This window comes from Labrus bergylta, chromosome 8 (assembly GCF_963930695.1).
Source record: "Labrus bergylta chromosome 8, fLabBer1.1, whole genome shotgun sequence".
NCBI classification, from domain to species: Eukaryota; Metazoa; Chordata; class Actinopteri; order Labriformes; family Labridae; genus Labrus; species Labrus bergylta.
In genome coordinates this window covers 12,361,080-12,376,425 of record NC_089202.1, presented here as the reverse complement: position 1 = coordinate 12,376,425, position 15,346 = coordinate 12,361,080, and the positions used below count along the sequence as shown (strand labels likewise).

The following is a 15,346-nucleotide window of genomic DNA, read 5'->3' as shown; positions in this document are numbered from 1 at the left end:
AATAGGTGGGGGTGGGGTGGAGGGGGGAGCACACCAGTTATGTAGGATTACAACAATGATTTTCAAGAAATACGTTTTTTTTTTTTTTTTTTTTTTTTTTAAATGTTATCAATAATGAGCCAGGTTGCTGAACTACAATTACAGTATGTTACAGTTTTGGTTTGCATTCAGCATGCTGAAGTAAGATATTTTAATACCTATATGAGTAACAAAACTTTTACGCTACTTTTGCAGTGCATTTCAGCAAATATCAAATAAGTTTATTTAAAAAAAAATGAAGATCTTATCAAATTAATTAATCACATTTATGACAACAGTTACAAAAATCTCTTGGCAAATTTCACAATTTTACAGTGTTGATTACACTCTAACTATACTATTTTAATTACTTAATTACAATAAAGAATCTCTCTGTGTTTATCTCTCTGTGTGTTAGGCTAAATGAAAGAGGTTTCCACATGACTGAAATACAGCTCCCACTTTTATCAGAGCAGCAGCGTCCTCTCTGTCTCCTCTCATCCCTCCTCTTTCGCTTTGAAGTGTAAGTAGAATTGTGTCTGAGAGATCTCTCCATTTGTTTTCCTCTGAAGTCTGCAGGCCCCCTGCCATGCATTCACTACAATTTACAAGGTGTGTCATTTAGCCTGCGTTGGTTTTCTAATCTTTTGAATGGCTGAGATCAAACATGTTCTTCTTCTTCAGAGCTTCTTGTTTGATTCAGATGCTCTCTTTTCTCTCTGATAACAACTGATCACAGCTACATGTAACAACCTCTGTAGGGCTGTAAAATGGATAAATGACACAGGGCTTAATTTAATGGTTTTATCCAAAGACTCTGGTACAGTTTTTTAGATTCATTCATTCACAATGTTGTGGGAATATGCGCTTTAGTTTAAATGCAACGTACGATGCATCGTAATTTTAAGCTCTATAAATATGAACAAAATTTTTTAATTAAGTAAAATCACCAAGTTTTAAAACTTTGATACACCTTAAAGTCCTGCATCCAAACATTCAAAATTCAGCTTTAATAGAACCAGAATAAATCAAAAGTATAATTTATTGAATAACATTTTCTCAGTATATGTTGCATTCAGATATTATTGTGATACAAAATAATTGGTTTATTAATGTATGTATCATTTCCTTGTGGCAGAAGGAAAGTTCATTTTAGCTACTAAATGTGATGCTGGGAAATGAAGTAATAACACATTTTTTGATTACGAAAAAAACTATACCTGGACTAGCAAAGCAACACGTTTATAAAACTATAAAATGACTGTAGTAAAGTAAAAGGTACAACGTGTAGCAGAAAAACTGAGGAGTATAGTGTCAAGTAAAATTAAATTAAATCTACTCAGGTAATACTTGACTAAATGATCCCATCCCCCAAAGCACTGACAGAAACCACTACAGCTATTGACCCAGTCTTTATGATTAAAGGAGTAGATTAAAAAACAATTATTAAACTGTTATACCAAATCACTGACTTATGATACATTACTGAGATGTTTTATTACAACTGTTTTATATGTAAAAGAAATTCATGAAAATAGAACCAAAACATTGTTTTGTGGTTAGAGTTTTTGAATTATTTATTTCTCATTCCAATATATTAAAGCAGTTTATTAACGAGAGCAATACTGATGTGAATTTAAAAAAAAAAAAGTCATTAAAGTAATGGTGGCGTCCACAAATCTTGTTGATTTCTCTTCAAATCTTTTTGCAGATTTGTGTTCCACAGTATCGACTGTTCTGTTGAGGGGGGTGGGGGTAGACGGTACTATGACAATTCTACATGTTTATAGTAAAATCATGACAAAAAATGTCTTGACAACTTTAATCATGAAAGTGACTTAAATAATAAACTTAAAACATTAAAGAAATGTAGACTATTATGCAAATCCTTAACATTTATTTAAAAATTTGAATTAAAAGTAATTTTTACAAGATGTTAAATGGTGTCGTGTTTCTTAAATTTACTAAGAGTGTGTACAGTTTGGCCAAATGTGTATGAACTGATATAACTTTTAAAAAAATAAACTTGCCATGTCTTTGGAAAAGAACAATAGTCAGTGTTATTTAAATGTTGTTAAATAAGCTATGGCAGGCTAGTATGATTGTGAAGATTTATTAAGCATAATGTTGAACACATTTTTATAAGCCTGAAAAACTCACTGGGATGTATTGACGTTTACAATGTAGCATTAATGTATAGCTCTCTGAAGCTTAATTCTTATGTTCACATTACTGTCATCAATGTAGGCAAAATATTATTATATTAGCTGACAATTTTAAACACTACAATGTTGTAACTGTTGGTTTTTGTCTTCATAAATATTGTTTAGAGTAGGTCAGACCCCCCTGGTCGTATACTTTCAAGAGGTATTTTTGGCAAGCCAATGTGAAACAAAGTCCTATAGTAAGCTAAACTACTAAAGGGGTCAGCTAATAATGTATATGTTTCTCTCAACCCGTTTTCGAAGATAGCAGCAGAGCTACAGCTTCACACTGTGTACAAACATCTTGTGAGTTTTTCCTCAGGATTTTTAAAAATGTATTTAATATGAGCATTAATATCTATATAAATAAATAAACTCATTTCATGTTGTTTCCTTCATTTTCAAACGTAAATATTAAATAGGTGCACTAATTCTTCAGGTAAATAGACATTATTAAATGCAAATCAAATAAAAGAGGGATTTCAGTAATATAGAAAACATATTAAGTACTTATAGGGACGTTAGATCTGTATTGTGTGCTAATATAAAGATAATAAATGTTATATTTTTGTGTAAATATTTACTTATATTATTTAAACATAATAATTTCGTCACTTCCGTCGCAGGGATGAAGCCAATCACAGAGCTCCTGTGAAAGCTGAGGAGATGGGAGGAGAGAAAAAAAAGACCCAGGAGAGATCGCGGTGGGTTTTTTTTCCCCCCCTTTGCCTCATCTGTTGCAAACCTGCAGGAGAAGTGTCAGTCCTGTCTGCATCCTGCAGCCTGAAACAGAAGAAACGTTGTGTCAACTTACTCGGTAACAGCAGGGAATGCGCTCCAAGAAGGAAATGTGCCCACCGAGCTGTAACTGGGAGAGTCCGCGGAGAACACAGTCCGCTTTCTGAAGCCACTTCCTCATGCGTAAAAGCATCTTGATTATTCCTGGACTCTACCGACTTTACGCGTCTGCGGTATCGGAAAGTTTACGAAAAGTTGACCCTTAAAAAGCGTCAAATGTAGACGCAGACAATAGAAAGATTGAAGGACACCTACTTTGCGACTGGAAAACTTTTGTTTGAGCTCTTGAGACGCACACATTTCCCAGCTCGAAGAGGAGGAGGAGGATTTTTGGAGACAGAAGACATGAAACTTTTTGGCATCTGCGCGCTTCTGCTTGTAAAAGTAAGCAATATAATGGCATGATCTAACCGAACAAAAGCCTTTATACAATATATTCTTATTTAACACTCTTGTAAACACAACATCATAATATAGCTTTTGTAAAACTCAACCCACTCAGTTAAATGTTGACCCATTGTTCCCAGAGGAAATCAGATTTACACCACAGCCATATTTCATTAAAGCTGTGTCACATGGCTCCCATTGGTGAATATGAGTTGTCATTCTGAAGCTGGCGAATAACAATGGAAAGAGTGAGGGGAAGGCATCTGATTACATACCACCCGGTCTTTCTTTGTAAGATTTAAACTAAACTAACTGAAACCATACTCCTTGTTCTGCTTGTTTCCCATCTACAAATGCTGCTGTGGACTCCAGAGGTCACAAAACATCCTTTAGATATGAGATTAAGCCAAAAAACATCAGACCATAACAAAACACAAGAGCAGACAGTTTACCATAATTATGCTCCAACACTGGGATTAATGATGGAATTTAAAGACAAATGATAGCTTCAGGGATGTTTGATAGTGTGTTATTAAACCAGGATGAGTGTGAAAAGCAGGCTCCTGCCTCCACAGATGCAGACAATAATTTGACACTCGCCCATGGGGCTTGTAGTCCTGTCAGGACATGCTCATCAGAGTCACAGAACCTTTGTGAGATCAAAGTGTTGAGATAAAACTCCAGATCTTGAAGAGATGTGTATCTCCTTCATATCAGCAGGGTGTTATGATCACAAGGTAATCTAAGATTCTGTTTTTGTCCTGCCCTCAGAACACAAGTACTTTGAATGTGTTTCTTTACACCACTGAGAAGTTATCATGCGTGCCCTCCAATGATTCTTGCATGACTCAGTGGTAGATGTATTATACAGGCTGATTGTATCTTTTTAAAGTATGTGTTCAAATCCTTCATTGATTTCTTCCATTCACTCTTATAGTCTCTAGTTTACTGTAAAAGTTGCCACATTTGTTGCCCAAGGCAGTTCCTGGTGAAAAGTTGCCCAGCTTTTAGCGTTGCTGGGGTCTGGATATCTGGACTGAAGCAATTATCATCAGTTTCTTACAGTTTTGTGGTTGTGTGTGTCTTTGTGTGTGTGTGTGTGTGTGTGTGTGTCTTTGTGTTTGTGTGTCTGAAGGGGGGGTTGTTTTTTTTTTTTTACCACAGTTATTTGAATTTCCACAGAGTAGTTAACAGATGTCTTTGGGGGGCAAAGAAACACTTGTGATGTGCCTGATCTTTGGTGCAGTAGATTAAAAGTTTGTGCTGTTTGATTCAGGATTCAGGATTGTAGGTTTGGGAGAGTTCTGTCTGGGGGGGAAAGAAAAAAACCCCTGTCCTTTAATTTGTCCCTTCTGCTCCCCCGTACACTAATGACAGTTATCGGAGAAGCAGGAGTGTGCAGCTTACTTTCCCTCAGCTCATGGCTGTCTCTGCTGAGAGGCCTCTTGTCTGTTGCTGTCACGGGCAGCTCGTGAAAGCTCATGGGGTCATTGTCTTCACATGGAAAGAGGGAGAGCGCATCCTTTTTTGTGTTTATTTTCACGCGATTAGATTAACTGTGGAAACTTCAGCCAATGCTCTTCAAACGTGGTCCCACTTCAAAAAGGGAGGGGAAATGTTTCAGCCACAGAAAAGCTTTGTGTGTGTGTGTGTGTGTGTGTGTGTGTGTGTGTGTGTGTGTGTGTGTGTGTGTGTGTGTGTGTGTGTGTGTGTGTGTGTGTGTGTGTGTGTGTGTGTGTGTGTGTGTGTGTGTGTGTGTGTGTGTGTGTGTGTGTGTGTGTGTGTGTGTGTGTGTGTGAGATCCTTGATGACTGAGTGACTCCGGCAGCCGTGGAGTTGAGGGCCCCATTCAGAGCAGACCTCCTCGGTGGTCCTTCTGCTCTCACTGGGGAATCCACAGATTGCAGCTTCTTACCTTAATGGAAAAAGCAACTGCACCCCCCCCCCCCTTCCCCTCAGACCTTCTGCCCCCCAGGGCAAGATACTCTCTGGGTGCAAAGCAAAATGAAACATGTACATTTGAAAATTAATTCACCCACATACTGTACATCCGGATATTTTAAAATGAATGAAATCAGTGCAAAGATGTAAAAAGGAGACAAAGTTACTTTTATTGATTTAAACAACTTCTCACAGTCCACCTGGACTTTACCTTTAGGGCCCACTATGGGGCCTCGGACCAAACTTTTGGAATCACTGCTCTAATGAATTCAATTTTAAATCATAGTGTCATCGATATCGCAATATATTAATTATCATGGCAGAAGTTTGTGTGATAAATATTAATTGTACACTGAAATATTTTTTTTTATACCGATAAACATTTATCGGTATCCATGTATGGTTTAATTTCACACTCGTCTCCAATGGGGGAAAAAAACTAAATATTTTACGGTACCCGTGGGTGAAGAGCCAGGCTTTTACAGCCCCTGGTCTGAGTCCATCCCAGACTCACACCGGTCACTGTAAAACGCAGAAATCTAAGCTGAAGGGTAAAAATAAAACAGATAGAGCCACTGTCACCAAATATTTACCAGAGTATAGATTTAGGGCTGGGAGAGGTGAGCGAGGGTTAGCTGAGATCTACCAGGAAGCCTTTGTGCTGCAAGTTATTATGGTCCAGGCTCAGTCACAGTCTGCCAACTCCAAACATCCCAACTGCTGGATCCTACCACCCTATCAGCCTAATACCTCGGATCTGCAATCTGTGGCTGCTGCTCAGAAATCATCAGTAAAACTGGGTGTAGTTTTTGGAAGGTGGCATGCCCGGTTTTTTAAAGCTGCTCCTCCTGTACAATCGGCAAGGAACATTTCAGTGTTTTGTGACTGGCCAGAGTTTGTGTGGTGTGTGTTTGAGATGACCTGTGGGCCCATTTAAGATCCTTTAACAACGTCATTCCAGCCCTTCAACAATTTATGGTAAAAAATAGACATGAAAAGGATGTTATATATCCCAGACTAAGGCATGTTACACCTCACACTTTTGACCCAGCCAAACAGAGAAAGTTTTTTTATTATTAAAAGATCCTAAGAAGTGGATGGTTATCACGGGGGAACTCATGATACGATATGCAAAGAAGTGAAATGTGATACATGGTCCACAATGACGATGATATTAGAGGTGTTGAAATGTATTGTTTCTACAATGTATCACGATACAGATGCTATATCAATGCAGTGACTGGACATAATGGATTATTGCGTACTGATGTTGCTTGAACATTATCTGGCAACAACGAGGCCTGTATCATTTATTTATTCTGGTTTACAATGTAAATACATTTATGTTGACTTTCTGAATAATAAAAAGCAATTGTATCTCACTGCTTGCCTTACTGATGAAAACGTAGCAATGTGCAGTATAGAAAATTGAGAATGCAACCTATTAGGATGCATTATGGTATTGAATGTAATCGTTGAAAGGAGAATTGTAATTGAATCGTGAGACCAGCGGGGACGCACAGCCCGATGATATCATGATGCAGTGATTCTGCATTAATTAATGTATTGCAGGACAATCATATAATGGCACATTCCAATATCTGAATCCCGTAAGAAGACAAAATGCCCAAACTGGAGGACAAATGCAGGATTCATGTATTTTTGTCAGTTTCACTTAACACTCTTCATCTCTTGACTTCTTTTTCTTTTACTGCTGTACGGCAATATCACGCTGTCGGCTTTTTTATACTGATTTTGGCAAATTAACTTCCATTTACGCTACCCTCAATCATGTCATAAGTACCACCATGAACAGTCATGAAGTAGAGAAGGGGCGAGTTAATTTGTTAGGAACATCTGCTGTATTTTTTGGACCAGGGATTGGATAGTTGTACCACATGATTTAGGATGATGAAATATTTGCTAAAACCAAACTATTTTTCTTCTCAGGATTAAATAGAGCCTTTTGTTAGCACGTCTGCATTCTCAAATCTGGAAGAAGTAATCGAAAAGACCTGCTCTACAGGTTCACACACGTTGCCTGGGTGTTTTGGCAGACATCAGAGACAAAGAGAGACATCAGTGGGTTGTTTAGATGTTACTTTTCCCCTTTTGCATGGGTGAGTTGTTAGACATCTGTTTGCTCTTGTCAGCCCTCGGGCAGAGCGGGCCGATCTCCCTTTAAATGTGTGCATGTTTAAGATGCCGCCGTTTAGAGCCTGGAGAAGGGGAGTTAGTGAAACACTGACCTTCATAAACACACCTGCAGGGCTTAGCGACTTCAAAGGACCCCCCTCTCACCCAAACAGACACTCGCATGCTGGGCAGCCTTGGATAACTGACACCCTCCCCTGGGGCTGGAGCCGTATCCTTTATAACCCCACCCCGTCTTTTTTTTTTTCTTAAGTCAAGAAACACACACACACTGTATTCACACACGCAAGCATTCACACTGATTTGCAACGAGTGGGCGAGGGGAAGCTCATTTTTACTTCTTCCTTCCTTCTTTTCTGAGTGTTTTCCTTCACCCTTTTATGTCTTATTCTTTCCACCGGTCTAAAGCCATCTAATTCAATCTAATTCAATCTAGCCACTCCTGTCAGGCACTAACGCTGCTGCACAAGCCGTTAGGAATGTCAGAAATATCCCTCATGTCATAAGCAAAGCTGGGCTCTCCATTACCCACTTGCAGATAAGGATTCCGAGCACTTTAAGGGTGAAAACAGAGGCAGATAGAGAGATTATAAAAAAGGGCCACTTTCAGTTCACAGGGGCGGGATGCGTGTGATTTCTTTCAAACGTGTCCAAGACAGAAAAAAACACATTTTTTTCTTGTTTGGCAACTACTCCAGTGGAATACAAATCCTGTAACTTTTCTGTCAAGATAAAGTTTCCCCACATTGTATTGTTGTTTAATTTAGACTGATTTTCTTTTTCCTAATTTTGTAATTCAACTTTTTGTAGGTCACCTTTGGAGATGCCTGTGCCAGTGGTAAGTTCACTGAGTCGGGGCAGTGTTGCAGTCTGTGTCCTGCAGGCTTCGGAGTGGAGGTAGAGTGTGGGAAAGAGGATACCAAGTGCACGCCATGCCCACAGGGTGAGTTATTATCATCTAATGTTACCCCAGCAATGCTGAATACAGTGTACCTGCCTTATCATTATCTCTGTCATGGAGTTTAACAGATATATATTTGCTGACTGATTTTTTTCAAAACCGCTTCTCCAGGAAAATTTTCCTCGTCAGAAGACCTCGACTCTTGCCATCACTGTTCAAGGTGCCCGCGGTATGTCACCATGGTGGCTTCTTGTTCTGCCACACAAGACACGCAATGCAAATGTAGAAGTGGCCTCTACTTTCGCATAGAACTCTGTTTGCCCTGCTCTAAATGCCAGAGGGGTCAGGGTGTTTCCCAAGAGTGTGGCCTCAAAGGAAACACCCAGTGCCAGGACTGTGGCCCGGGAACCTTTTCTGAAGAGGTCAGTGGCACCAAACCCTGCCAGAACTGCACCCAGTGCTCGGACAGCGAGGTGGAGATTCGACCCTGCATGCCCAACTCTGACACACTGTGCATGGGTGAGTGGTATTAAGGAATTTAAAAATACCAGAGAGAAAAAACCTTGAGCATGTTTTACGTTTGTCTTAAACTGAACAAATCCCATGAAATACAAAAAAAACAAAAAGACTATATTGACTATATTATCCTCTTTGTATGAACATATGTATTGCACTTTTGACTGATTATAAGTTTATAAAAACATGTTTTAAACCGTACAGTGGTTAACCCCTCTAATCGTTTGACTTAAAACAGAAGCAATGAGTCAAATTATCCACTGGTTGATTTACTGAAACATAATCAGCAACCTGTTTAATAGCGGACTTAATTGTTTAGGCCAATTTCTAATGAAATGACATGAAAGCCAAACACCTCTTCCTTTTCCTCAATGATCCTGCTCCTGAAATATTTCTGTTTTTAGATATAATCCTAAACACTTTTAAAGACACTTGAAATAGCCTGTCAGTGTAGGAGACCTGGTCCTTTAATATGATAAACATGGACACTTAACTTAGTCTGATATTACAGTTATACTCCTTTCTTACAAGTGTAGTAAAATAATCCGCAACGACCAAAAGATAAAGAAAAACCACACTTGCACTTTTTTTTGCAGAATTTTGCTTTACTTTAAAAAAACATTTTTTAATGTATATGGGCTGTTGTTGGGATGAACCGCTGGCTTTGGAGTGCCATGGCAGACTATAGACGTTGGCAAGCATTCAAAGACAGACCCGTTCTTTTAACGGGATATCCTGACAATAAGGGAAGTATAGAAAAGAGAGAGCCTCATCTGTTAAAGATCTAATACAGGGATAGGCAGCTATTGTAAAAGATAAAAGAATTGGAGGCATAGAGAGTGTGGGAGGGTTTGCGAGAATTCAAGGACATGTGGTCAACACCTGCATCCACACCTCATCTGAACGCTCTGTAACACTCTGAACTAAGGAAACATGAGCAGTGGAGAAAAAAAGAGCTCCCATAAGTGCTGTAATCCAATTGCTGTGAGCCTGACGGGTCTTTAGGTTAACTGCCTCCAAGAACCTGAAGGCTGAGCGAGGCTGCTGACCCTCACAACTCGTCCCACTCGCTCTCCGGGAGTAAGGTCACGAGTACACACTCTGGGTCCTTATGTCGTAACCCTTCGACCCCAGAGAGGTCAGCACAGTACCTTGTGGTGTTTGATCCTAAAATAGGCAGACCGCAGGAGGGAGAAAGAGGCTAGAAACAGGGGCAATGAAAGGTTTCAAAACCCCAGGGGAGCAGGATGACTGAGGGTATCATTATAGAAGGCATGCAGGCTTCTGTGGGATTATTTCTGGCTCTGATTTATGCTGCTTTTATGTGTTTCTGATGTGCAGATGAAATGATCCTCATCCTAAAACATACGTCCTCTCAATAGATAAGAAGCTCCACATTTTGTCTCGTCCTGCTCTGGATGGGGCTAATGGGACTCCTAGCTGGTCTGGTGTTACTGAGGGGGAGGCCAGTCCCGCTCCTGGAACACCCAAGTTTACCCCGCAGGACGGAGGCGGCAGCAACAACATCCTGGCCTATGTGTCTGTTCTGGCTGCTGTGGTGCTCGGCCTGCTCCTTTATGTGGCTTATAAATGGTAAGATTTTTCCACCCAGGATGGGTCTTTTCCCTTATATGGATGTAATCATGATAATAAGATTTGCCCTGTGGGCAGCTTAAACTGACATTGTTTTTCTGTGCTCTTCGCAGCTGGAAATCGTGTAAACAGAAGAAGGCTCTCTCTAAGGCCCGAGCGGCTGAGTTGGGAACATCTCCAGAGGGAGAAAAGCTCCAAAGTGACAGCGGTGTTTTTCTGGACTCTCAAAGCCTACAGGACAACCAGCCCAGCAAAGGTGTGGTAGACGTAGGCTCTTTGAAGCTAATCTGAAATAAAGCTTTGAAAGCTTCAGAAGATGTTTTAACAAGGCTAATAAACACCTAGAGCCTTATTTGAATGTATTTTTTTGGTTTTATTAAACATTTCCTTAAACAGGTTTGTCTCAATGAGATCAAGGATTTCTTTTACAAGGGGAGACCTGGCCAAAAAAAAAGAGTTACACAGAGTTAGGGAACACTCACACTAGGCAATCCCTACCGTGCCTAAGCAAGCTTCACCCACAAAGTCCATTTTGTTCGACTAGTCTGAGTGCTCCGACTCGTGCGCAAACACGTTACACTTCCTTGGCTCTGGCATGGTTGGAAGAGGTGTGCTTTGTACAGTTGCTCATGCTGGAGCTCAAGCAGGGTGCACTACCTGCACATGAAGTGTAATCAATGCTCGCCTCCATTATCGAGAAATACCAAAGTGTTACGGCTGTATCTGACTAATATGACTCAAAATTAGCCAGTAAGTCAGTAAAATAGCCGTCATGTTCTCTGTGTTGTTCGCCAACGTGTGGGACGCGGACTCGACCGCGCGTCCATTTTATTTAAACAATTTTTCTTTTGGGTCCGCCTGTCTTGTAAACTGAGAACGCTTCATGATCACGTAAAGCCATGTGTTGTGATGCAACGTTATGTAGGCTGAAAGGTAACCGTGTTTAGGTCCAGTTACTCCTGTGGCAGTGTGAGTGCAGGTCATTGGGGGAATGGGTAGGGGCGGGGGGCGATTACGCATGAGCACGGTACGGGACAACCTTGCCAAGTGTGAGTGCGCCCTTAGAGCAATAAAGTCACAAGGGAAGGGAAAAAAACGGAAATAAATTCATACACAATCTGAAGGCAGGGTACAGGACTTGAGTTGTTATTAATCAAGTTGTCGCACTATTTCTGACGACTTGTACGTTGTATGATTAAAAAGTCCTTGTTTATAAAACCTCAAATGACCTTTATCTTTACTGTCAAAGATATTCCATTAGAATAAGAATTCATTAGATCTTTTTGAGAGAACTTTACTGTCGACTGTCCTTTTGAGGTTCCTTATGAGCAGTAACATTTCTGTGCAGAAGTTTAAGGATGTTTATGAATGTGCTTTCTCGCCACCATGATTCAAGCTTATCCCGTGCTAGACAGTCTGAGCAGTAATGAACCAAGACATGTTGTAACGTGTCAACTAACGACAGTGCAGAGAGGACTGCTAGCTAGCAAAAATTGATTTCAACAAATACAAATTTTGAGTAAATGGATATGTCACATTTGTTTGGCTTCACTGATTCATACAGTGGGCTAAGGGAATAAACAGTGACTGTGGATAGAAGTTTGTTTGTTGTGCAAAAATTCTTCAGACCACTTGAAAGTTTTCCTGTAAAATGATGACGAGGCACCTTTTTTCTAACGGAGCTTACTTTGTTTCCACAGGTACCAAGAGGGACAGCAAGCAGGACAATCGTCTGTACATCAACCTCCCCCCTCACAGACAGGAAGAAGTGGAGCGCCTCCTTCAGGAGGGAGGGGGCCGGGGCTGGAGGCAGCTGGGTGCAGCGCTGGGTTACGAGCCTGAACAGCTGGACCTGTTTGGGCGTGGAGAGGCCCCCGCTCACACGCTCCTCTCTAACTGGGCCCAGAAAGAAGGCTCCACTCTGGGACTGCTGTGTTCTGCACTGGCCCGCATCGAAAGGCCTGACGTGGTCTCGGGTCTTAACTCTCCAACGCAGGGTGTCTCCGTGGTGTAACGGCTCCTCAAATACATTATGGGACACTAAGAGACTCAAGTGAAGAACAGATTGAGATGAGAAGGGAGGCACTCTGACATCAGCCCCTCTGTCACTGTAAGAGGCTGCCTTTGATGCTTGGAATTGCTTGGTGGACATTTATAATTCAGTTTTGCTAAAAGAACAACATATTCTTGTAATATATTCCTCTACCCATGTTATAAGTCACCATTTGATGTTTTTTTTATGGATAAGCTGCATGAATGAAATCTCTTCAAGCCTCAGTGCCTTGCTCAGTGAACACTACAGATAGGATGTGACTCACAATTTACTCCACATACACAACAATAAGTACAAAGTTGTTTACATGCACACAAATCTGGGTTTTTACTGAATATTTGCTTGCAGCAGAAATAGGAGAAAACTATGTTTACATGTGTGGCACGAGTGTTATTATCCTAAGACCACTGTTTGTATTACTCAGTCAGTAATCAGATGTATTCCTACTAAAAAATCAGCCCTACTATTTGCTAATGTAAACTAAAATGGCCGGTGTGGATCATTAAGTTTTATGTCTGGCTATCCCTGTTATATGAATCACTTCTTCAGTAACCACTTGCAGTTGTGGAACTGCTGTGGATTTATTTTTTTTGCCAAAGGGGAGATGGTTTCTTCCAATAACACTACTTCCCAACATGATGTGACTCTCCCTGTAATGGAGCATTTCCTGTGCATGTCCTGAATACAGGAAAACTCCAAAGAAACCAAATTTAGGGTTTACCTGGCCAATTTCTGTTGTTAGATCTTAACAATCCCAGCGATGCCTCCAGTTACTGATTTCTTTATAAGAACACTTTTAATCTTTTCTTCACTCTTGATCATTTCATTCTTTTTCTGCCGCTGTCACTAAGTAGCCTTGTTATTTATTTACACTGAGGATATATGTTATACACCAGTGTTGTTTTTAGAAATTCATTAGAAGACAAGAAAATGTAGCATTTAAAAAAATATAAATGACCTTTCTTAGCTCTTCCTAATAATCACCCATGAATGTAAATATCTTCAATGTAACTGTTTTATTCAATAGGTCATGGCATGAGATTGAGAATGACCTGTGGAGTCTGAAAACATGAGTAGAGGCTAATCTTTTCCTCTTATATTCAGAAAGCACAGCTCCTTTTATCGCCTTGATTTCTTGTATGACAAAAAGCAAAACAAATATAGATGCTGTATCATCAATGCATGTGTTCACGTCAACATCATTTCCTTCTGCATTTATTTCATCACCATTTAAAGTGTGAAGCTTGACACAATCTAGTCCAAGCATTAATATCTGTGTTGTGCAAGTGACACTGGTAAATCCGAACTCACTGTTTTTAAAATCAGTTTAGAGTCAGTGAGCGCACATTTAAAAAAACTGTGCGCACTGATGTATAAAACATACGAATGGATTTACAAATGGCTTTTTATTTTTTCTCACCTTACAGGACTCTGTAACAAACCTTACGTTGTTGCGACGTCCTCAGATGGTTTGATATTTTTTTTAACGCCACAAATGTTCGGTTCTGTGTATATATGTTGTTATGGTATCCCTCCATGTTTTTTTTTTTTAGAGTTTTATTCATTTAATAAATAACTGAAGTCATTGCTCCTTTTTTTTAATGGCATCTTAATCTGCAGTTAGCATAGCAGCATACATTTGCTTACATTATTTTATTCTGAAAATCAGAGGGGCTTAAGTAGTTTCTAAGAAAAATTCAATTAAATTCATGATTTGCAACAGCACCTGAGTCTTGTGTGAGACCTGAACACATTTCTAACTGGTTTAAAGAATTTCTACAAGCTTGCAAAATAGTTTACACAGCTAAAAGTGCTAGCGTACAACTAAATTATTAATATGGCGCCACTGATAATGAACTTGTCAAACCTTATGGATAGATATTGATATTAAAAGTTTCCATATATAAATACAGTACATGTAAGCCAAAAGTTACAAGAAACAGGTGAAAATGCTAGCCTATGGATCACTTGCTAAAAGTAAACCATCATTGGTAATGAAGGGTAAAAAAACTGAAACTTTTGAGCTTTTAAAAGATTTTGGAGGAACTGAGTGAAATGATTTGCAGCCTAATTAATGAACGCACAATTCAAATAGCTGGGAAAATGTTATTTAACATACAATAGGCCTGATTAATTTTGAAGAATACCATTTCTTTATGTTTTTTAAGCCTCCCGTTGATCTGAACGATAAACATCTCAGCCTCAAATCTGGCCTGCTTTTGTTAATTTCGCTTAAAATGCCTTCTAATTTATAGCAACACAAAGAAGTTCACCCAATGAGAGTTGTCTTTTTTAAATGTAAATGTGGATATTAGAATGGTTATCAACTTTAACTACATCCACAGACCTATAGACAAGTCTGCCACTTCCAGTAAAATATAAAACCCACTTGGTGCTTGCTCACCATATTTGAAATACACTACCCCTTATCAAGGATTTAGTGTTCAAGAACATTTCCTATCCAAAAGCCTACGGGAAATCTGTTAAGAGGTTTTTAATAATTTGAGGATGAAATGAAAATAACAGCCTCTTCCAAAATATTCTGGAGCAAAGTTTCCTCTTTCTTTCTGAGGCACAATCTGATTCCTGCTCTGCCCTGAACTCAAATCTGTTAATGATCTCTTTGCTTTCAGTTCTAAGTGGTAGCAGGCATCTCCGAAGGCCTCAGGCAGTGTTACATGCCGTCACATACTCCAGACGGGACTGCTTAACTGCGGTCTGGAGCACACAGGCATGGAGCTGTGGAATGTGCACACACTGGGAGGGGGGTTGGGACGGACG

General features: G+C 39.8%; 1 protein-coding gene across 1 annotated transcript; it reads left to right on the top strand.

Annotated features, from left to right (window-relative positions):
* Positions 1-2,898: 2,898 nt before the first annotated feature.
* On the top strand, positions 2,899-14,150 carry nradd (neurotrophin receptor associated death domain). The gene is made up of 6 exons (XM_020648505.3): positions 2,899-3,404; positions 8,313-8,445; positions 8,575-8,922; positions 10,302-10,512; positions 10,626-10,768; positions 12,213-14,150. Exons 1-6 carry the CDS (start codon positions 3,366-3,368, stop codon positions 12,524-12,526), a joined length of 1,188 nt encoding a protein of 395 aa, XP_020504161.1. The 5' UTR covers positions 2,899-3,365; the 3' UTR covers positions 12,527-14,150.
* Positions 14,151-15,346: the final 1,196 nt, after the last annotated feature.

What these genes read in the sequence shown, in the direction of transcription:
- nradd (XM_020648505.3), top strand. Translation starts at nt 3,366, where the DNA reads ATGAAACTTTTTGGCATCTGCGCGCTTCTGCTTGTAAAA. An exon ending in GTGCACGCCATGCCCACAGG is followed by an intron (nt 8,446 to 8,574) that starts GTGAGTTATTAT and finishes CCGCTTCTCCAG; the next exon opens with GAAAATTTTCCTCGTCAGAA. An exon ending in CTTTATGTGGCTTATAAATG is followed by an intron (nt 10,513 to 10,625) that starts GTAAGATTTTTC and finishes TGCTCTTCGCAG; the next exon opens with CTGGAAATCGTGTAAACAGA.